The 24871-nt window shown below is 40.7% G+C and overlaps 1 protein-coding gene across 1 annotated transcript; it reads left to right on the plus strand.

Moving 5' to 3' along the window:
- The first annotated feature begins 18237 nt into the window (after nt 1–18237).
- ATP4B (ATPase H+/K+ transporting subunit beta) lies at nt 18238–23856 on the plus strand. Its single transcript, XM_060767097.2, has 7 exons — nt 18238–18407; nt 19896–20024; nt 20575–20688; nt 21744–21943; nt 22448–22504; nt 23231–23320; nt 23695–23856. The coding sequence occupies exons 1-7, from the start codon at nt 18296–18298 to the stop codon at nt 23854–23856; spliced, it is 864 nt and encodes a 287-aa protein (XP_060623080.2). The 5' UTR covers nt 18238–18295.
- Nucleotides 23857–24871: the final 1015 nt, after the last annotated feature.

The raw sequence follows: 24871 nt of genomic DNA on the forward strand, positions 1-24871 counted from the left end.
GATGGGAGTTTGGCATGCCTCAGCCAATGGGAGAGTGCCAGCCACCTCTGATGCAGATTTCCCTCTGTCCAATGGTTGGGGAGGAGCAGGCAGGTCCCAGAACAATGAGTGAAGATGTGACTTTTGATGGGACTAACTATTCGTGGCATGAAAAACACAATGGACCTAATATTGTCCATCCTTGTAGGAAATAAATGTTCATTTGCTGGAAATAAGAAAGGGGAAATGACTCTTTTTTGGAAAAAACAGTAGCATGGTTTCCCGTGACTGTGAACTCCATAGTAAATGGTAAATGTCACATATTGTTCAAGCAGCAACACAAAGGACGGTTGGGCCTCAGGACTCCGGTAGTTTCTTGTATCGATGAGTTACATTGAGGTAGCTGATTGAATCCAATCATGTGCAATTGAAGCTTGGCAAGATGTTGGCTGATCTTCTCAGGATAGGAAAATGTAGGCAAAAGGTCACCACAAGGCTAGACAGGCAGCTTCTCCAATAATTTCATATGGAGATATAAAAGTATATACAAAATTATACATATACATACATGAGGGGCCATGGTTACAGGGGGACCCACAACTGGAAGCCCAATCCCTGCAGGTTGCGGTCCACACATAGATTGGGGCACGAGGGGCTCCTATCTCCCTCGGGTTTTTCATGGGGAAGAAAAATAAAATAACAGGAAGGAATAAAAGCCTGAGGGGGAAGACATGTACATGAGGGTCCCATGGACAAAGCGAACCCTACAATGGATAGACAAGAGTCCATGGGGAGGGGAGAAACATACACAAGGAGTCAGTGAGTCTGAGTGGAACCTCTACGGTCCCCAAGCCCACTAGGGTTAAACATGAGTTGTGAGATTTAGGTCTTGGCACAAGGGGTAGGTATTATGGGTTAGTTAAGTTAGTCAGGGAAGGAGAAAGGTTACAGGTCTTAGTGTGGGGCTTCTGGGAGAACCGGAGTCCCTGTAGGATTGGACTTTAGGCTGATGGGTTTAAAAGGTCAAGAGAGAGCTTGGAGCCAAAGATCACAGATACCGGGGAGGAACGATGGGTTTCGGTATCCACAATTTAAAGGGATGCAGTTCCTGGGCCCGGAGGGGGCAGGGTTAGGTTAATGGGGGTTTATGGGTTATATGTGGTGAGTATTGCAGTGCAGATTGTATCCTGGTCTCAAGTCCCGGTTCTCTCCAGCAGCAGCTGGAAATGCAGATGTAGTTTGAAAATAATGGTGGGAAAGGAAAAAGAGACACAGAAAGTATTCATTTCTTTATTAAAAATTAGGATTGAGCTGTATAGTCCTCGGGGGAGGGGTGGCTGCTGCTGGGCCCCTCCAGAGCGAGGGTTGGCACAAGGAGGATCTGTAAGGTGGCATCAATTCATTCATTTGACTTGGGAAATCCTTTTGGGCTCGCTAACACCAGTGTTTGCATTCAGGCCCCATCTACACTGACATATAATCCTGTTTCTGAATCCAGGTTATTTGCTTTGAACTGGATTATATGGCAGTGTAGATCCAGGCCCCTTCTACACTACCATATAATCCAGATTATCGAAGCAGATAATCAACACGTCCATCTTAGAATATAAACATTAATGGTGTGCAGGTAGATTTTATAAATAGTTTACTTCGTGTTTTGTTCTGTTTTCGTATAATACATACCAAAACTACTTGGGGGGTGGGTTATGTGTAAGTGTGTGTGTGTTTAATAAAGAAAGCACCAAAAGGTATCAAAATCAGCCATACAAAGTTTTAGCTATGGAAAACTACTTAATGCAACAAGCAGAGATCCCATGCTATTATTAGGAGCAGTGATGCAGTTCTCTCCATATGCTGAAAATACTATGAGATGCGGAGAGACAGCGTTTACTTTGTGAATCCACTTTAAAATTGATATTTTTGTACTGTATGTTGTACAGTTCAGGCTGGTAGACAGCAAATGCATGGTTACACAAAACTTTGAGAGAAAATCTAAATGTAGCTATAATGTTCAGAAGCACTTTCATGCATTATTGTTCTAAATTGCAAAATCCATTTAAGGTGATACTCATAATGCTCTCAGGACAAACTCTTTCCTAAATACCCAGAGAAATGGTTTATGTTTGTGTAATAGCATCTTGATATTAAATTAGTATTTGACATAACGCTGCCTAATATTACAACAACACTTCAACAGAAAGGAGGAAACCATAAAATGAACAAAATCTGGAGGGGAAACATGTAGTTTCCAGTCATTGCAGGAAAACATATAATTGTAATATGTAAATGTAAGTTTAAAAACTGCAAGAACATGCCTTGAAGTTGGAGAAAGGGTGTTGGACGTAAGCATGAGCAGCCAAGTAATTTCCACCTTTCCACAAAACAGGAAGGCTTTCTCCAAATGAGTGAAGATAAAGTAGATTGTCCTACTGATGCCCTCTCTTGTTGTGACAAGAAAGCATAGCCCTAGTACCTAGGAGCCACTGCACTGGAAGATGGGGATTAGTGAAGCTCATTGAAATCCTGACAGCCAATCTGTTATTTAGCATTGGTACAGAGCCTACTAGAACACAAATACACTATATCACATAGTTGTGAAATGCTACCAGCTATGGATAATAAAGCCATAATTCACTGGGAAGCCAATACCCTTTGCCGGGTGCATCAGGCAACCATGATTACAGTGTGAAGATCAGCTTTCCCTTTCATGACTTGTAAATCAAACACAGAATTTGGCTTCTGTATTTACCCACCCACCCCCTAATTTCCTAGCAGCAACCATTTCAAGCTAATTAATCTTACTCAATCCAATGGTCTGAACAACACTTGATTTTCAATTCAACCTTCTGCAAATGTTTACAGTAGATGGAGATCTGACATTGTAGTCACTGATAAATGGGAGGTACAATATCAATATCATGCTACTGTGTAATCGATTTTATTACAATTCTTAGGAATGGAAAACATCCAAATAAATGTATGTGTATTTACTGTCCTTAAACAGAAAGCTCAGTATAATTTATGGGTTGTTGTGTTTTTTAGCAAAATATATTTAAATAAAACTCTTTCAGAAGATGAGTTATCTATATTTTAAAATAGAGTTGCACCTCCACTTTCACAGGGATTAACAATGCAGGATTCCCATGAAAGTGGGGAAAATGCAAATAAACAATATCACTATTTTTTTAACCTGGGAGGACATTACCTTCACAATTTTTGGATCCTCCTGAGCAACTCTATAGGGCTTAAATTTTTAGAGAAATGTTCTCTCTAGCAGTCTATAGGTCCTCCAGTGAGACTGTGTGGTCAACATCCAGTTAACCATAGAGTTTACCTGGCAGACCTGGATTCTTATAAGAGAACATCAAATCCATAAATAACACTATGTAATACAATTTTGTTCCTGGATTATAAATGTAATTTCCTAATTGGTTCTATCATTAAAAACATGGGAAAAGTTTATTAAACCACAAAAACTTTGTTTTGCAGGACTTTCTGCAGCACATCTTGCTATAGTTTTTCAATGAACACGAAGTTTCTGGGGTATAAAACTACTTTCAACATAAGTACTGCACAATTAAACAGGAATAACACTTTCAAACCAGGAACAGAATTGTTTCAAATTTTGATACATAGTGTAATAGAATCTACAAAAGTTTGACCCACAAATGTGGGTGGTTGACTGCATAGCTATTCAAACCAGTATGTAAAGGACAGTGGCTATTTGTGTGTACTGGCTTTCACTGCTATTTGATTGTGTATGATAAGAAGGCAGGCTCTCTACTGAGTGCGATTCTGGTTCAGTGCAAAAACAATCCTGGTTTTACACCTGTCATCCACAAGGTGGCACTGTATAGGTCTACACTGCACAGAACAGTTTAGTGGCAACTTTTGTGGCTGTTCAATTTACAGTAGAGACTCGCTTATCCAATCTTCACTCATCCAACTTTCTGTATTATCCAACACAGTCTGCCTCTCGCCCAGATACACAGCTGTTTCAATACATTGTGATGTTTTGGTGCTAAATTTGTAAATAATTACTACATAATGTTACTGTGTATTGAACTGCTTTTTCTGTCAATTTGTTGTAAAATATGATGTGTTGGTGCTTAATTTGTAAAATCATAATGTAATTTGATGTTTAATAGGCTTTTCCTTAATCCCTCATTATCTAACATTTTCCCTTATCCAACATTCTGCAGGCCCGTTTATGTTGGATAAGCGAGACGCTACTGTACTTTGAAATCAAGGTGTGAGGCCAAATTAGAAGCTTTGAATGAATTCTTTATCTCATTAATTTAAAAGAAAAAAGGGGGTTGATTAAAACCATAGTACTGGCAAGGGAGGGGTTAGCTATTTCCCTCTTTCACATTCCCTCAGTATAAACCCATTTTAAGAACAAACAAGCATCTCGAGCTCTGAGGATTACTTGGGAAGGAATCCCATTGGAGCATTGCAGCACACGAGTTACCCTGGATTGTTCTCTGGCCTATGAGAAGCACTGCTTGAATATCAAGCAAAAAGTGGGCACTAGAAATAATATTATACGAAAGCTGACTGGCACAACCTGGGGGTCACAACCAGATACAGTGAAAAGATCTGCCCTTGCACTTTGCTACTCTGCTGCTGATTATACATACCCAGTATGGAACACATATCACCATGGATGCAGCTCTTAATGAGATATGCTGCATTAGCACAGAATATCTATACCCCACGCCTCTGGAGAAATACTGTTTAGCTGGTATTGCACCACCTGACATCCGCTGAGAAGTAGCAGCCAGTAATGAAATGACCAAAGCAGTGACATCTCCGGCCCATCCTCTGTTCGGATATCAGCCAGCATGCCAATGACTTAAATCAATTATTTTCTAAGATCTACAGAGATACTCGCAGGAACATCTCAGCAAGCAAAAGTCCAAAAATGGCAGGCTAAAACCCGGAACCTCAAGCCACGGCTGATACCAAATGAGAGACTCCCTCTTGGGCACACAGAAGCCTGGGCGACTTGGAAGGCACTGAACAGACTGCGCTCTGGCACCACGAGATGCAGAGCCAACCTTCAGAAATGGCGCCACAAAGTGGAGTCCATGATAGGTGAGCATGGAGAAGAGCAAACCACAGACCACCTGCTACAATGCAGCCTGAGCCCTGCCAGATGCACAATGGAGGACTTCCTTATAACAACACCAGAGGCACTCCAAGTGGCCAGCTTCTGGTCAAAGGACATTTAATATAATGCCACGTTTTTAAACGCTGTTTTTTTTTTAAAGAAAATACATTACAATTGTACCCTTGGTTCGCTTTTGATATGAAAAATAATAGTATAAACCCACAAACTTTTATTTGCCAAATTTATTTGTAGGTTTTCCTTAATAGGGAAAAGAATGCTTTTATATTTAAGAAAGCACTAAATTATCAGCTCCTTGGGCAGTGATTTTAACACTTTATTCCAGGACCGATTTGCAGTGTCAAATTCTGGATCGGCCTTTGGGATGGTTTTGGACTGGCCTTTAGGATGTTGCTTTGAATAAGCCAATGTGGTAATTATCAGTAGTTACTTTTTGAAGTAACAAACTGTAACCATGTTACTTTTTGTCTATATTGGCCAGGATGGTAATGGAGTACTTTTCATGTGTAATACAGGGTTAGTCAAAATGAATAGGCCAATTCGGCTACAATTAATTTTCTTATTGGCCTATTCATTTTGACTAACCCTGTATAATGTTACTGAGCAATTCAAGGGAAAGAACGAAAGGTTTTGTGGATATTGCATTGTTTTACTGTACATCTAGCAAGGGCATGTGTGTGCCATGCACGTGGCAACCATGCAAATTCCTGTGTTGTGTCTGTGTGGGCAAAGGCAGAAGGAAAAATACAGGTCGCTTAGTCCTTGGGATTACAATGATCTGACATAGAAATTGAGTGCCTGGTGAAGAAAACTATTGTCTGTCTCTGCAAGTGGTTTTCAATAATCTCTTCTGACTACTTCCCCACCCTCACACAAAGACTGGAGGATCAGTCACTTCTCATATACAGTAGGAGAGAGAGGTGAATTGTTGTTAAGAATGCAACTCTATGCACAATAAGATTTTTTAAAATTGTGTCTGAAGTGGTTTGAGAAATTGCAAGTCGCTTCTGGTGTGAGAGCATTGACCATCTGCAGGGACGTTGCCCAGGGGACACCCGGATGTTTTACTATCCTGTGTGAGGCTTCTGTCATGTCCCCATATGGGAAGCTGGAGCTGACAGATGGGAGCTCACCCCATTTTGCAGATTTGAACCGCTGACTTTCAGGTCAGCAGTTTAGCCGACACAAGGGTTTAACCCATTGCACCACCGTGGCTCCCTTACAATAAGAAATGAATTCAATGGGATTTATTTATCTAGACCTAGTACAGGCTGTCCCCAAGTTACAAACAAGATAGATTCTGTAGGTTAGTTCTTAAGCTGAATTTGTTTGTAAGTTGGAACAAGTACTTTTAAAAGTGTAACTCCAGCCATACACACACATACACACATATGGAGTAACACTTTAATAAGTACCTGTTCCAACTTACAAACGAATTCAACTTAAAAATTTACACACACACACACACACACACAGGGAAGGATTAATACCCCTCTGGTGTTTGTTTGTTTTGTTGTCTGAGTCCCTGTTCAGATTTCACCCCACTTTCTGTCCCTGTGATATTTGGATTTTGACAAGCTTGGCTCGTTGTAGAAACAACTTTTGTCTATAAAGCATCAGTGGAGACACGTTTCCTCCATGATAACTTTTTCAGGAGTGACTTTCCCTTCTGAGGGGTAGACTTCTCTCACTTCCTGTTCTCTCACCCCCGTTCTTAACTATTAGTCATTTATAAATTTGGGTGTTTGTAACTTGGGGACCGCTTGTATTGTACACTGTAAAATTGTGTAAAACAATTCAAGAGTTTTGCTAAGGTGGGAATAACTTATTATCAAGAAGTTATCTGTTCACTGCAGGTTATTGGGGATTATTAATTGTATACTTTTTGTACCACATAACTGTTTTTCAAACTGAGCTGCAGTTCGAGGTGGATTCCACGTCTCCTGTGGAAATGAGGGTCCATAAAAAATCCGGCCAACCTAACACTTTCTTGCTGTGTTATATAGTTTTCTTATTTATTATTCCTTTTCCCTATGCAAATATTTTAGAATGTACACCCCTCTGGCAGGACACATTGTTTTTTATTGTTTTGTTGTAAAGTGCCATAGGATAATAATAATAATAATAATAATAATAATAATAATAATAATAATAATAATAATCACAAGCCAGAAAAAGTTACAGAGAATGAACACGTCAAGATATTTTGGGACTTCCGGATTCAGACAGACAGAGTTTTGGAGCATAATACTTCTGACCTCACGATTGTGTTAAAAAACAAAGTATGGATTGTCGATGTTGCAATCCCAGGCGACAGCATGATTAACGAGAAACAACTGGAAAAGCTAACACGATATGAGGATTTAAAGATCAAACAGCAAAGACTCTGGCACAACCCAGTCAATGTGGTCCCAGTGGTGAGTGGCACACTGGGTGCAGTGCCTAAAGACCTTGGCCTGCACTTAAACACAATTGACGCTGACAAGATTATCATCTGCCAGCTGCAAAAGGCCACCTTACTGGGATCTGCTCACATTACCCACCGATACATCACACAGTCCTAGACACTAAGTGTCTGATGTGTGATCCAATACAAAAGCCAGCAGAGTGTCTGCTGTGGACTCATCTTGCTGTGTTTCTAATAACAATAATAATAATAATAATAATAATAATAATAATAATAATGAAAACTAGAAGAAGAGTCCTCCTCCTCTTCCTCCTCCCCTAGCACAAGCTGGTAAAGGTGGTCCCAGTGGTGATCGGCACACTGGATGCAGTGCCTAAAGACCTTGGCCTGCACTTAAAAACTATCAGCACTGACAAAATTACCATCTGTCAGCTGCAAAAGGCCACCCTTCTAAGATCTGCACACATTATTTGCCAATACATCACTCAGTCTTAGACACTTGGGAGGTTTCCGACGTGTGATCGAATACAAAAGCCAGCATCATGGTCTTGTTTCCTGTGTCCCCTTGTTGTGTATCAAATAATAATAATAATAATAATAATAATAATAATAACAACAACAACAAAAAACAATTCCATCTCCAATTAGATTATTGAGGAAGGAGCTTACTAAAGTGTATGTGGAAGAAGAAAGTACTCAAGAATGTCTTTGTAATGTCTTTTCCATGTTTTTCAGCATTTCCAATGGACAATACCCAAAGTTATTTATTTATTATTTATTTATTTTATTTATTTCCTGCATTTATAAACCGCCACTCTCAGCCCTAGGGCGACTCGTGGCGGTGAACAACAACATAGAAAAGACAGTTTACAATAAATCAAGACAGTACACAACAATCTACTACTACGTAACATGAACTTATGCTAAAAATCCGCTTCGTCATATCATGGGGTCATAATCAGTTCCATAGTCGTAGTCCATTCCAGTCATCATTTCCAATGATACAGCACTCAGTTGAAGGCCAACTCGAAAAGCCATGTTTTCAGGCTCCTACGAAAGGCCATAAGGGAGGGCGCCTGTCTCACTTCAGCAGGGAGGGTGTTCCACAGCCGGGGGGCCACCACTGAGAAGGCCCGCTCTCTCGTCCCCGCCAAACGTGCCTGCGAGGCGGGCGGGACCGAGAGAAGGGCCTCCCCAGATGATCTCAAGGTCCTCGTGGGCTCGTAGGCCGAGATGCGGTCTGCAAGGTATTTTGGGCCGGAACCGTTTAGGGCTTTGTAGGATAACACCAGCACCTTAAATTGGGCCCGGTAGCAAATCGGCAGCCAATGGAGCTGGGACAGCAGGGGCGTTGTATGCTCCCTGCGCCCTGCTCCTGTTAGCAACATGGCTGCCGCGCGCTGGACTAGCTGAAGCTTCCGGGCCGTCTTCAAGGGCAGCCCCACGTAGAGAGCGTTGCAGTAGTCGAGGCGGGATGTGACCAAAGCGTGTACCACCGTGGCCAAGTCAGACTTCCCAAGATACGGGCGCAGCTGGCGCACAAGCCTGAGCTGTGCAAATGCTCCCCTGGTCACCGCTGAAACCTGGGGATCCAGGCTCAGCGACGAGTCCAGGGTCACACCCAAGCTGCGAACCTGCGCCTTCAAGGGGAGTGCGACCCCGTCCAGCACAGGCTGTAACCCTATACCCTGTTCGGCCTTGCGACTGACCAGGAGTACCTCTGTCTTGTCTGGATTTAATTTCAGTTTGTTCGCCCTCATCCAGACCATTACAGCGGCCAGGCACCGGTTCAGGACTTCGACGGCCTCCTTAGTAGCAGGTGGGAAGGAGTGACAGAGTTGGACATCATCTGCGTACAGATGACACCGCACCCCGAAACTCCGGATGATCTCACCCAGCGGCTTCATGTAGATGTTAAACAGCATGGGGGACAGGATGGAGCCCTGAGGAACCCCACAGGTCAAAGGCTGTGGTGTTGAACAGGAGTCCCCCAATAACACCTTCTGAGTGCGACCCTCCAGAAATGACCGGAGCCACTGCAAAGCAGTGCCCCCAAGACCCATCTCTGCAAGGCGCCCCAGAAGAATACCGTGGTCGACGGTATCGAAGGCCGCTGAGAGGTCCAGGAGCACCAACAGGGACACACTCCCCCTGTCTAGCTCCCGGCGTAGATCATCGACTAAGGCGACCAAGACCGTCTCGGTACCATGTCCCGGTCTGAAACCAGACTGTGCCGGATCCAGATAATCCGTGTCTCTCAAGAATACCTGGAGTTGTGAGGCCACCACGCTTTCCATGACTTTGCCCAAGAAGGGAAGATTGGAAACAGGCCGAAAGTTGTCGAATTTGGTGGGGTCCAATGATGGTTTCTTCAACAGCGGCTTTATAACAGCCTGTTTTAGGCTCGCTGGAATCTTGCCTTCCCGAAGGGAGGCATTAACCACCACCGTTACCCACTCGGCCAATCCCCCTCTGGCCTCCTTCAGAAGCCAGGATGGGCAGGGGTCTAGGATGGACGTGGTGGGCCTCATTCCTCCAAGTATCTTGTCCACATCCTCGGGCTTCACAAACTGAAAAGAATCCAACAAAATAGGACAAGCAGGTGCTTGTGTCACATCCACGGAGACTGCATTTAATGTGGCGTCCAGCCCAGAGCGGATCAAAGCGACTTTGTCTGCAAAGAACCGAGCAAATGCTTCACAGCGCGTGGCCGAATTGTCAGGGCTCTCACCTGAGGTAGGGGGAGTTAAAAGACCTCTGACAATCCGAAACAACTCCGCCGGACGGTTTTTTGCAGACGCAATAGTAGCCGCAAAGAAAGTTTTCTTTGCGGCTTTTATTGCCGCGGCATATGCCCTTAAAAAGGACACGAACCGTGTTCGGTTTGGCTCGCTTGGGTCCGAGCGCCACACGCTCTCTAGTACCCTCTTCCTTCGCTTCATCGCTGCCAGCTCCTCAGTGAACCAAGGAGCTGGTTTAGCTCGGTTACTTGAGAGGGGACGTTCCGGAGCGATCATGTCAATTGCCCTGGTCATCTCCCCATTCCAGAGAGCGACCAAGGCCTCGACATGGTCACCTACCGAGGTGGCGGGAAAATCCCCAAGAGCCGTCAGGAATCCATCCGGATCCATAAGCCTCCTGGGGCGGACCATCTTAATGGGTCCTCCACCCTTGCGGAGGTTGGGGGGCGCAGTGAGCCTAAATCTGATCAGGAAGTGGTCGGTCCATGGCAACGGAGAGATAGACAACTCCTCCACACCGCCACCCTGCTCCCATCCCTGGCAGAAGACCAAGTCCAATGTGTGTCCAGCACAGTGGGTGGGGCCAGTTATTCGTTGGGACAGCCCCATGGTTGCCATGGCAGACATGAAGTCCTGAGCCGCTCCTGTGAGGGTTGCCTCGGCATGGATGTTGAAGTCCCCCAGCACAAGAAGCCGTTGGGACTCCACCGCCAGGCTCGAGACCACCCCCGCTAGCTCAGGTAGGGAGACTGTAGTGCAGCGAGGTGGACGGTACACTAACAGAATCCCTATTCTGTCCCGGTCACCCACCCTCAGGTGGACGCATTCAAAATTTGTGGTCTGCGGGATGGGGCTCCTGGTCAGATGGATGGAATCTCTATAGACCACTGCGACCCCGCCTCCCCGTCCTCCGGCTCTTGGTTGGTGTTGCACGGAGAAACCTGGAGGACAAAGCTGGGAGAGGTTTACGCCCCCAGCTTCATCCAACCAGGTCTCCGTGATGCACGCCAGATCTGCCCGCTCCTCCAGGATTAAATCCTGGATCCAGGTCGTTTTTCCGTTGACAGATCTGGCGTTCAACAACACCACCTTCAAACCGGAGGGTCCGCTCACCTGGTTACACCAATTTACCTTAGGAGACCGATTGGGGGTTGTTAATATGGATAAGCAGTCCGAATTAGGCCGAATTTGAGGTCTCCTTTTTCCGCATCTCCTCCTTCCCACCACGACCTCTATGGGGGCCCCTCGGCTAGTGGAACACCTCCCCCCCTCCATGCCGCAATCCAGAGCCAAGAAATTGCTTTCTGCTTTGCTCGTTGTTAGATTTTTTTATTCTTGCCAACATCCTCTCTCCCCCTCCCCCCTCCTCCCTACCCCATTTTCATTCACAGGCTCCCACCCACCTCCTCTTCTGCCCCTTCCGCTACACAGTAGTAACAAGAACAGTACATAAAGGGGGGTGGGGAACCACATGGATGGCAACAATACAGGTGGTAGTAGGTGTTCCGGCTACACCAATGGGATAGTTCTTAAAGTGCACAAGTTTTCGGTGCGACCCGCCAATAATAATATTCAATCAGCAACAAACACTACGTGCCATCGGGCACATTCATAAAGTGCTAGATCTAAGTGCTCTGTTCAATGATAATTAAAGTGCGGCACAGAGGGACAGGGAAGGGGCGTAAGTGCTGGTGCAATCTAGCAGCAAGCGGCAGGCGCCTTAAAGTGCTCTATTACATTCTTATCACATTAGCAGCAGATGACAACAATGACAACCAGGAATGTACTATGTTGATAGTATATAATCACCCTCTTATGGGGCTGAGATGATGGCAATTTAGCTAAATGCTGATATGGTCCCAGGTGAAATCCCTAGACGGATGGTATGCCAGCAGATAGGGCTTCCGGAGATGACAACTCGGCGGTGGGGCAGCACAGATGGTCAATCACACTCTTACTCAATATATCAGAGTAGGGAAGGCCAGCTTAAAGGTCTACACAGAAGTATACATAAAAGGCCAGCACAAGGTCTACACAGAGGTCTACACAAGAAGGTCGGTACACAATATCTCATAGAGGTCCACACAAAGACGGCCAGTACACAAGATCTACACAAACTCAATCAGACCCTCCGCAGTCTCGTTGTTTCGCCCTGGTGGAAGATGGGCGGCAGTGGAGGCCGTGACTCAGCAGCGGCCTGATGGAAAAGGCGGCCGGATGATGGTAATGGCCGCGGCGATAGCGGCGATAGCGGCCTGATGTGGAAGGCAACGATGGCCCCCGATCGCGCTGATGGCAGCGGTCCGGCGGTTGTTCGGTCTCTGACCCCGAGGTGATGATGGTCTCGCCCCGAGCGGCAGCGGCGACGGCCTGGCGGCAAAGATGGCTGACCACTCAACAGCGGCCTGATGGTGAAGAGGCCGCGGCGGCGGCCTAATTGCAGTTGCGGCCTAGCCCCTGTAGAGGGCAGCCACTGCAGTTGCGGCCTAGCTCCTGTAGAGGGCGGTGGTTTCGTCTGGGAGGTGGCGGCCGCGGCCTAGTGTTGATGTCGGCCGCGGCCTGTTAGTAGTGGCCCACATGTCAGAAGCAGGCACATTTTCTTTCATTTCTCAGTGGCGCAATCGCAATGATAACAGTAATGCATTCGTAACAAGCAAGCCAAAGAGCCATTTTCTGGACTGCAGTATCAGTAACAACTGTGATTAAAGGCATGAGTAAATAATTCCTTTTTTACAAGCAACATTTAAAATCCGTGCCATCTCTCAGGTGATTCAGGGTAGTCAAGCTACATTTATTCAAAAATCAAAGATTACAATTGTATATATTTAAACGATTTTATACAAAATGCTATGCAGAAAATATAAAATCAAGATATTTACACATTATATATGTTTAAAAGATTTATATCACATCTTTCAATGTTGCTTAAAACAATATCTTTCTACACTCTCAGACAGAAAGACATGCTAAAAAGTTCCTGCCCAGGTATTAAGTTTTGATCAATTTTTGAACTACTTTGATGCAAGACTTGGCAACATATCATCAGGCGAGACTTGGGACTTGTATCAAGCCTTTTCCCTCATGGTCCAGACTTAGTTTTGGGAACTCTAGCTGCCAGTTTGCTGAGCTGTGTGCCTACTACTATAATGTGCCAGGCCACATAATAGATTGGTATATTTTAGGGATACACAATCTATGGGCCTTGGCTGCATTATGTGGAAACTTCTGGATGGAGGGATGAAAGCCACATTTCTCTATGGCCCAGAAGGAATGTAGGGATGGGAGAACTGCCATCTGTGGACTTGTGCAAAATGTTTTCTTAGCAGCAATTTAAATGGAGGTCATGGGTTTGGAGGCCAAGGCTTGCAGAAATTGATACCTCTACTCTCACTAGTTATTCCTAATGGGAATGGAATAGTAGTTTAAACTTCCCTTTGACATGTGTTCACATATGTGATCCTGTCTGCATGTTGCCCATAGGATAAAGAAAGGTTCTATACCCACTATAAGGACATGTGCTTGTCTTCCTTTAACTTCAGTACTTTCTCATGAAGTGTATTTACAGTATTATCTGTAGGGGATACATTCCTGGATTTACCTTGGAAACATGAGAATCACGATAACAGCGAACCCTACTGAAATGAACACCTTCAGTGGACGCATAACATAGAATTGCACTGGGGGACATAGAAAATGCCTTGAGAAAACTTTTTTTCCAGATGTGGAAAGTGAAATTGTGAGTAATGGTCTCATCTGATTTCATGTATATTTTATTTTTTCCCCATATATGACTCAAAGTGGCTTATACTATGCTAAAACATACATTAAAACCTCTACTTCAGAGCATCTCAACATTAGAGTGTTTTGACCTGGCTTTCACTTTGACATAAGAGCAGTATTTTGAATTAAGAGCTAGTGCGAAAGGGAGCGCTAGTACCAGATCCAGGGCTTTCAGGCTTCAAAAGAGCATAATTTTGTGCCTCATGCCGCATGCTCTTGTCAGTTTTTGGAGATTTCAGTTTGCTTCACTCTTGTCCGCTAACTTTGGGTTAGTTGATTTTTGTGGTTTTTATTCCTGGTATGTTTGGCTTCATGAAGAGAGAGGAAGAGAGAGCAAGGGGGGGGGAGGGTGGCAGAATGGGTACAGTATTAAGAAAATGATGCTTATGCCTCTTCACGTTGTGCTTTGTGCTTCCTTGCCACAACTTTGTGCTTCTACCATTTTAAATTGTTCCATGTGAATGTGTCACAGTCACAGAATAACTTAAACTCTTAAGTCAAGGTATCACTGAATAGTCAAACCACTCTGAAATGAAAAAGGCATCCTAGTCCACTTTAGAAATATGAATTTTAGACAGACAAAAACACATTACAACTTTTTTGCACATTAAGGAACAGCACACACCGTGCACAATCCCAACCAGATAGAAACTGAAAACGTATAGATAAGAGGGTCTTTGCCGGGAGGGTGCCAATTGAGTCTCCCTTCAGCTTTCCATAGTCTGAGAGCATCTACCAAGAAGGACCTCCCCTGGATCTTACCAGGCATTCCTCTGATGGAAGTGGAATCGAATGGAAGACCTTCCCTGAAGAACTTGCAACTTCAGTAGGTTCATGTCGGGAGATAATGGTGTTTCAGATAGGCTGGAATTGCTCCAGTCACCTTCACCTGGAAATGTGACTGTCCTTTTTGTTATTAGCTAGCTCAAGGACAAGAATGCAAAATGAAAAGTAAACAGCATGTTCAAATACTTTACAAAGTACAACAAAGAAATAATTGGGTGCCAAATGCCTCCAAAGAGACACAGCAAAGTTCTTTATGTGTGCACAGACCAATGTTTTCCACGTAAAAGCAGAGATAAGGCTTGCGTAAGAGCAACAACAAGTTGAAATAAGGATTGGAGCCACTGGTGCTCACACTTAACTTGAAATATTTTTAGAGCAAGGTCTTTCATGGTCTAAAATATAAGGGAGCAAAGGAAACACAGTTATGTTTTATGACATGTCTCCTTCTGTCAAGATATCGAATTCTGATGACTCTAATTTTTCATAAAATTATTGAGGACTCTTATTGATTTTATTTATGACATATTTAGTAGCTCAAAATCCCCCCCCCCCCCTCCAAAAAACTGAGCTCAAATGGCTTGCTCAAATAGCTAGCTTTGACAAGCCCCTACACTACAACACTTTAGGAAAGAGTTAAAAACTTAATTTTCCCAGCAGGCATTTGATGGTTAGATAGTAACCAGAACTGATTGCCAATCACTAAGCACTTTGTGTCTACATTCTGTGCATTCAGCTCGGTTGCTATATTGATTACATGGATCTTTTAACTGATTCTATTTTTAATAGAGTTTGTTTTATCCAATTTATATACCTGGTTTATGTAATGTATTGTTGTTTTCATGTTGATGTATTTTATGCTATCTATCATGTATTTTATATATGGCATCTCGGTGTATGCTATTTTGTAAGCCGCCCCTAGTTGCTATGGGAAATGGCGGTGGGGTATCAATAAAGTTTCTTTTTTTAACTGACATAAAAAACACAGTATGCCACAGCAAACATATATGCTGGATTTCAAATTACAAAACCACAAGTTATTATTATTATTATTATTATTATTATTATTATTATTATTATTTGTAGCCACCGTCTCATGCTTTAAATCATGGATAAAACAAAAATGTTCTATATTTTGTCATGGTTTTTATCCTACTGTCTGAATGGTTCCATATTACATTTCTTTATTCTATTTTCATAACATACTTATATTTTACAACACAATGATTTTGAAACCTTTTTCAATTATATTTTATAAATGCTCTTCTATTACAAAAAAAATAAAATCTGACATAATTTACATAACCTTTTTATTTAAACAGGCATTTAAAGATGGAGGTATTTAAGTAATCTAGTCAGGAGGTGTTATGATTTTTAACTTTGAATATGTTTTGATGGTTTTTAACTTAAATGTTCAATTCTGTTTGTGTTTAACTCTGTTTTAATGTTTGTGTATTTGTATATTTTAAACTGGATATCAAGCTGCTTTGAGTCCCCTTTGAGGAGATAAAGTGGAGTTTAGATAATAATCATAATAATAATAACGAACATCAATGTAACTAAATGTAAGCAGACCAATATTAGACTGACTATAGTATAAGTATGTGGTGGCGCAGTGGGTTTAACTGCTAAGTTGCAGAACTTGCTGACCAGAAGGTCAGCAGTTTGAATCCACAGGACAGGGACAGCTCCCATTGTTAGTCCCAGCTTCTGCCAACTTAGTTGTTCAAAAGCATGCAAATATGAGTAGATTAATAAGTAATGCTTTGATGGGAACGTAGCAGCGTTCCATGCTGTCATACCCACCACATTACCATGGAGGCATCTACGAACAACGGAGATGAGTACCACCCCCCAGAGTCAGACTCAACTAGACTTAATGTCAAGGGGAAACGTTTACTTTAGTATAAGTACAGGTATATATCAGTTAACGAAGAAGTTAATTTTACAAATCTTTTTACACCTGTCCAGAAATCTCTTTTTTCCTAAACATTTAACTAACTAGAACATTTTCAACAAGCCTGGGCACTGCGATGATGGTAGTGGAGGGCTGAAGAAACCCAAAATTTCAGTATCAAATTACTGCAGCATTGCTGCAATAAACAACACTATAAAAGATTGCACTGGAATTATATTCTAGGTCAGAAGTTCTTAATCTTTTTTGTTTCATTGACCTCTTTACCAGTCAGGTGAAAACCACAGACACTCAACTTCAGCACATCTTTAAATTAAGTTTTAGGGTTATTCAAAATTGCATTTTATCTTTCCAATAATTTGGATACCTTGTAACTGAACATAGTGCAATGTCTGTTAAAATGCTCGTTATAGCAAACATTTAGAAATTTGAGTTTTTCCACAGCATCATAAAACCATCTCTGCAGGCGATTTTTCATTGCTCCCAAAATACGCTACATTAAAACAGAAATCATACAAAATCCACACTATACTGTGTAGATTTTTTTCAATTCAAGCTCATGGACCCCTTGACATCTTTCCATGGACCGCCAAGGGGTCTATGGACCCGTGGTTAAGAACTCATTCTAGGTGATCTTACTATAGGTGATCCCTTTTCCGGGCAGTCCACAAACCCAAAGGACAATAAGAGTGTAAGAGGGAAAATCATTGCAACAGAACAAAAGAAAGGGATGGCAGAATGTCGTTAAGCATGGCCAATTGAAGTCAGAACATGGACCCTTTGAGAGATATTTCAGATATTTAGAGATATTCTGAATCTTCACCTCACACTTTAAAAGTAAATTTTATCCTTTTTAACTAACATGTAAGATCAACTATTCAGGTGATATCCTTCCCAGCAGCTAAATAATATGATTAATTCTTTATTAAGTTAAGCAGCTCTTGACACATCTTCCCAAGAGCTGAGATGAATGAGACTAGCATTACACTACCTTTAATTTGCATTAGCTTATGATATTTCCTGGTACTTTAGCCATTTCTGGTTGTGTCAATGATAAGAACCTACCACTATTAGTGTCAATTGCCTTGATAAATCTTATAAGTATCAACTTAATAGAACAAAATTTTGTGAATAATTATTGAAATGCCTGTCGAGTATAGTACCTATGTAGGTTCATTGGCCAAAAATCTATAAAGCATTGTAGCTGAAGTGGTTGTTGGTTCTTTGAGAATTTGTTGATTTAATCTACTTTGATAACACCTATCACATTGAATATATTGCATGGTTCATGCAAAATACGCAATGTGAAGGAGGAAGGAGAAAGAAAGGTCATTTTATAGGAATTAGATTCTGTTTCCAAATGAATATTTTGCTTATCAAAACATACACCGTCATGACTGAGTAGATATGGGCCATTATCAGTTCTTTCTGGTAATGGATATATTTGAATGACCTTCAAGGAAAAGGCTATAAAATCAAAACAGTTACCTGGTCAGCTCTTTGGACACCAGTTTAAGAGCTTGCTTTTTTGGAGCTCCTAGTTTTCGAGTGGGGAAAGAATGGCAACACTTAATGAAAAGAAGACATGTAGCCAACGAATGGAAAATTTCCAGCGTTTCGTATGGAATCCGGACACGGGACAGTTAATGGGAAGAACCTTGATTAACTGGGGTATGTGTTCATAAGAGAAACTTAAAGATAATGCATTCTGGAGGTCTGGATATATTGCTGAAATTTGAATTTGACAATTTTTTAGAATTATGATTCTGGGTCATCATCAAGTTAATTCCCTATTTCTTGTACTGTAAAACTTTGTTAAAGCTACAAATTACTCTATAGAACAGTGGTTCCCAACCTTTTTTTGACCAAAGACCACTTTGACCAGGCACCACTTTCCAACATTAGTAGCAAAATGATTACAAATCAGTTTTTGGTCAACTTTAGATTTTGTTTATTTGGAGTGCTGATTCAAAAAATTGCATTGGACAGACCACATCAGCTTTAGTTTCTGATACAGAACATATGCCATCCAGTAGTTGCCATCTGCTCACCCACAGAAAACCATATTTAATAATCTAGAGCTGATGTGGTAGTAGTAATATTTCACGGATAGCCAGCCTCTCCTCTCCTGACATCCCCGTTGTCGTGTGGTTTCAAGGCAACAGTGTAGTAATGGTGAGGCTGTGGACCATATTTTCATTCTTGCGGACCACAGCTTTGGAACCACTGCTATAGAAGCTACTCTGAAAATCCATTGGCCTAAATCCAATATCTAGTCCTATAGTAGACACATTGTATCAACTACTGAATGATATGACAACACATGAAAACCACATTGGTTTTCTGGGACTACAACTAGCATTGTATTTAGGCCATTGCTTTTATTGTCTTAGCATCTAAGCAGGCATAATTATTTAATAATAGCATACATGATTGCCTGTAAAATATGAATAGAACAAAAGTATTACTAAAAGGACCCAGAACTGCTAGTCTGTGGCAACAGTAGCATTAAGAAGATCCTTCAGGTTGGACACAATGACATGCCTGAAGTAGTTTATTTGACCTATTCATTGCCTTCGAAAAGATGTAATTGAATGCAAGTATTTTAATCCCTAAATGATCATTCACAAAAAATATTTTGATAATCATTTTGTGAAGTTTCAATATGTTGTTTTTATATTAGACTTAATATGCAGGTTTTTTTTCTTACTTTACAAAAATAATTTCAAAATCAAAACATTTTAATGTCAGCTGAAATCCCCCTCCTTTCCCATTTAATTTTCACCACTGTGGCACACTCTTTCACTCTATTTTTGAGATTACAGAACATGTTCTGATCTGAAAAACCTTGGGACCCTTATTAGAAAATGGCTATAGGAATTAACTTTCTATATTTGGTTATGCTTTTATGTCCCAATTCTGCATGTCCTGTTCAAATTCTAGAATGCTTAACTAGAAGAATGAGATGTTCCTCTACTAAAACACTTTTAAAACACTAATACAACCTAGACTATTTGTTCTTCAGCTGTTCTTAACATAGATGTCAGTGTTGTATTAATTAGGTATTTAAAGATAGGATTATAGAGTACTAAAAAGTAACCAATATCCTGATTTTTTGGATGTTTTTAACCACATTTATTTCTAATGTTTTCTTAATAGTATGGATCAGTCTTTACTATGTTGCGTTCTATGTGGTGGTGACTGGGCTGTTCGCACTGTGTATATATTCTTTAATGAAGACACTCAATCCATATACACCGGACTACCAAGATCGATTAAAATCACCAGGTACTATTCTGTGCATTCGATTAAAGCTGTAGAATCCACAAAACACAAAATATTGCCTGGCACTCAGTGTTGCGGTTGCGGATTTGTAACCTGGGGTTATGGATCCTTCATATACAAGCAAGACTAATCTTATTGTAAGACTTTGTGACACCCCCTGCCCAGACCATCTTAACAGTTGGAACTTTATTTATACATATGTAACTAAGTAAACAATGTAGAATATTGACAACTATTCTTAGAATTTGAGATCTAATATATCAAACCCGTTCTGATTTTGCTCCTTGTTTTAGAGTATTTTCGACAAAGATGTTATTTACAAGAATATAAGATTGTATTTTATGACCAACTACCTTGAGACAGAAGCCATTGTATGGAAACGGAGATGAACCCTCATATTTAATCTACAGCTTTAATTTTTCGATATTAAACTAGGAATGTATCTGAATGTGTTCTACCAAGTAACAGAAGTGCAAATACAGATTTCTAATAACTATTACTAACATTATTATTTTCTTCTTCACATTTTGAATTTTAACTGCTTTGAATGAAGGGGTGACGTTACGACCAGATGTGTATGGTGAAAAGGGATTGGAGATTTATTACAATATTTCAGAAGAACACTCTTGGGAAGGTTTTGTTAAGACTCTTCAAAAGTTTCTTTCAGGTAAAGAGAAGAAAGATAGTATGGTTAACAAGAGGTAAAGCTATTATTTCAAACAGACTTCAAAAGTATAATCAAATCATATTGAAGCCGATTCAGATTTCAAATGGCTGCTAGCAATTATGTCGAAATGACACATATTTTGAGATGATTTATGATTCTTCAAGAAAATAACTTTTACTACAGTGTTTTGCTAAACAGTATCTAGATAAATCAGGATCCTGGAATCTTTAGAGACAATAGTATTATAACAGGGTGCCCTAATTCCATTTACAAAAATACGGCAATTAAAACATGAATTTAAAGTGTAATTTGTTAAAACAAATTAGAACTGAATTATGGATAATACTGAATTCCAAAAGTGGATTTTAAAATTTACTAAATTACTAAATTGCAATTTAGTATACAATGTACTATTTCCAGACTAAGCTTTAGTATCAACTCAAGGCCCTTCCACACAGCCATATAATCCAGAATATCAAGGCAGAAAATCCCACAATATCAGCTTTGAACTGGGTTGTCTGAGTTTACACTACCATATATCCTAGTTCAAAGCAGAAAATGTGGGATTTTATTCAATTGTGTGAAAGGGGCCTAAGTCCATTGCCATCACCAAAGTTAAATTAATGTGTTCCAGCAAAAGTTGTATTGGGTTTAAGCACCTTTGGGCTGCAATTAGTAGTCCTTTTACTTTATTAATAATGTGTTTTAATCTAGTGGCACAAGTGTGGCCTTACAGCTTACTGGCTCCATAGTTTGAATCTTGAATTGTGCACTTGACTAATATGTTTAGAATAATAACAACACCACTATCTTATAAGGGGGTTTGTCCTAGAGACATAAATGGCAGGAACTTACAGATAAACGAAAGTGTGCTTTACTAAGCTTCAACGTGTTTTGAATTAGAATTATTCTTCGGAAGCAGCATAACTGCCAATCTGGATCTTTTGTCTCCAAATTCTACTGCAAAATCTACTGAACTGTTCAGCAACATTGATTGGTTGTACCCAAAGAATCCCTGAAAAGTAATTTCCGTCCTTTTCTGTAAATACATGTAGGTTACAATGAAACTGCACAGCAAGCCAATATCAATTGTTCTGGGGAAGGATACTACTTCCAAAAGAATTTTGATGCTCCAAACCATACAAAACATTCTTGCAAATTTACACAAGAGATGCTCGGAAACTGTTCTGGTCTTGTGGATCCCACTTTTGGTTTTCCAGAAGGAAGTCCATGTTTAATAATAAAAATGAACAGAGTAAGTACAAAACAGATATTTGAAAACATTGTTTATTAGCTAACATAACAGGTAAAACTATTTGTTAGGGGATGTTGTTGAAAGACAATTTGGAATGTATTCTTTGTGCATTCAGGGATCTGGAATTGATGAGTTTCTGCAGAAGTGGGGAAGCCCTACTGATTCTTATTTTACTAAATCTCCCATCCAACAACACCAGCATGCCAGAAATGGCAAATGTGAATGGGAATACATTTTTCTATAGTTAAAATAACTACTAGGCTAGTAAATGCAGGTATAGCAGAATAAAATGGTTCAATATCTATATATCCATCTATATAAATAAAAAGCTCCAGGTGCAAATGGCACCTTCCAGTATATATCACCTAAATATAATTTTTCTCAGCCACTGTTTGCCTAATTTTATCTATCAACCTGAAGTTAATTCAAAGTAATTACATATATCAGCAGATCCGAAGTCACAAAAGTTTTCACCATTTTAATGATTAAATTGTTTCATTACAGATTATCAATTTTCTTCCGGGCAATGGCACAGAACCAAGAGTAAACTGCACAACACTGGTAAAGTATTATGTTCTTGTACTGCAGTTAGTCCTACTAGAGGTCAAAGGCTCCTTTGCAGAATATTGCAATGAGACATTTCTATAAGTAATGTCCTTCTGTCCCTACCTCAAAAACTTAAGGGCCCTTCCATACAACCATATAATCCAGAATATCAAGGCAGATAATTCACAATATCTGCTTTGAACCGGGTTATCTGAGTCCACACTGCCATATAACCAGTTCAATGTGGATTTTATACAGCTGTGTAGAAGGGCCCTATTTTTTATGGAACAAACAATATGGAGCAGGAAAAGCCTTAACCCATTCTCTATTGTGAAATCATTACCTAAGCTTATCTTCCCTCCACACTTTCTCAAAATTTATTTCAAAGGTAAGTCAGCAAAACTATCAACAAGTTTTTTTTTCTAAGACAGCTTTTGGTGAGATTTGAAAACCCAGAATGAAATACCTGCATTTCTGTATTTTGCAGATATAGTTGGAAATATGCAACATGTCTATTATTCATGTGCCATTTTGTTAGTTTATTAAATGAAATGCCAAACTAACCTTTATTCAAAATCAGTGATAATTTATTTCCAGACAGTTCATTAGGCTTAGATGCAAGCTGTAACAACATTAGCAAGTTATGTGGATTACAAGTTCAAATGCTGCAGGACTTTAACACTAGATGTTGCTGTCTAGTATGCTATGAGCGTTGACACATGTCCTACTTGTGACCAACAGGATGATGAAAGCCCACTAGATGTACAATATTATCCTAGAAATGGAACTTTTAAACTTCACTATTTCCCCTACTATGGATGTAAGGCACAGGTATGTCTTTGTCTCTACATTTTTCCTTTTAAAGTTGTAAGTCAGTGGAAGGGCAACATGAAGTCTGTGGTTGCAAACATCTGCTGGTAACCTTCTTTAAAATGCAACAGCATATAGCAGCAAAAAAAGGAGCATTTTCTACCCCAAAACATGTTTTTAATAGCACACACCTTGTTTTCAGGAAGCATGATAGATGGAAAACAGGACAGGAGCCTTACACATTGTTTTAACGGGGAAATCTGGCTTTTTCCAAAACCAAATGTTATCCTTGCAGGTCGGGGTACCCAGTGGGTTGAGGGAGGCATGGACCCTGGAGTTTATCCACTGTTTTTAATAACAGCACAACTAATTTCATATCGTTATTTTCATCCCAGCCAAGCTACAGTAATCCATTGGTAGCAGTGAAGCTTCTCAACATTCCCATAAACAAAGAAATACACGCCGTGTGCAGAGTGGTTGGTACAGGAATTACTTCAGATAATCCTCATGACCCATATGAAGGAAAAGTGGAATTCAAAGTTTGCATAAAAGCTTAAGCAGTAACAGCACTGATTAACTCCTTAAGAGTTAAGAACACTGGACAACACAATATTTATGTATCATGTAACTTTGTATTTATTTGTATGGATTTCTCATTGAAGTATCCATAGTTTAATACATTATACCTCTATGCTTTAAGGGCAATGAAAATAACAAACTTTTCTTTGATGATACTGTTCAATTGTATAAAGTTTACTTTCAGTGTCTATTTTAGAACTGTGCTTTATTATACAAGTTAACATGATTACAGTTGCCTACTTTAAGACACTCAGCAGAACACTAGATTTACTGGGCATCACCCAATAATGACATTATTTCATCAGACGTACTTAATATAAAACCATACAGACTGCAAAAAACAGGTTGAGTCGCCCTTATCCGAAATGGTTGGGACCAGAAGCATTTGGGATTTTTGAATACTCTTACTGGCATATAAGTACACGAGGTATCTTGGAAATGGGGCCCAAGTCTAAATGTCAAATTTATTTGTTTCATAAACACTTTAAACACCCTGCCTGAAGGTAATTTTACACACAGTATTTTAAGTAATTCTGCATGAAACTGTGAGCCACCAAAACAAGCAAAGGTGTCACCATTTCAGTCCCATGGAATTCTTGATAAGAGATGCTCAACCTGTAGTACGTTGGTTACATGTAATATACTTTATTTGTAAGGGAGCCAGCTACCCTTGAGCATGGAATATGTGATTTTTGAATGTAAAATGTGAGAATCATAGAATAGAATCATAGAATCAAAGAGTTGGAAGAGACCTCATGGGCCATCCAGTCCAACCCCCTGCCAAGAAGCAGGAATATTGCATTCAAATCACCCCTGACAAATGGCCATCCAGCCTCTGCTTAAAAGCTTCCAAAGAAGGAGCCTCCACCACACTCCGGGGCAGAGAGTTCCACTGCTGAACGGCTCTCACAGTCAGGAAGTTCTTCCTAATGTTCAGATGGAATCTCCTCTCTTGAAGTTTGAAGCCATTGTTCCGCGTCCTAGTCTCCAAGG

The sequence above is a fragment of the Anolis sagrei genome, chromosome 3 (genome assembly GCF_037176765.1).
Source record: "Anolis sagrei isolate rAnoSag1 chromosome 3, rAnoSag1.mat, whole genome shotgun sequence".
NCBI lineage: Eukaryota > Metazoa > Chordata > Lepidosauria > Squamata > Dactyloidae > Anolis > Anolis sagrei.

Excerpts from the sequence above, each read along its gene's own strand:
- ATP4B (XM_060767097.2), top strand. The coding sequence starts at position 18,296 with ATGGCAACACTTAATGAAAAGAAGACATGTAGCCAACGAATGGAAAAT. Across the intron at positions 18,408-19,895 it reads AAGAACCTTGATTAACTGGG|TATGGATCAGTCTTTACTAT; the intron begins GTATGTGTTCAT and ends TTTTCTTAATAG. Across the intron at positions 20,025-20,574 it reads AGATCGATTAAAATCACCAG|GGGTGACGTTACGACCAGAT; the intron begins GTACTATTCTGT and ends CTTTGAATGAAG.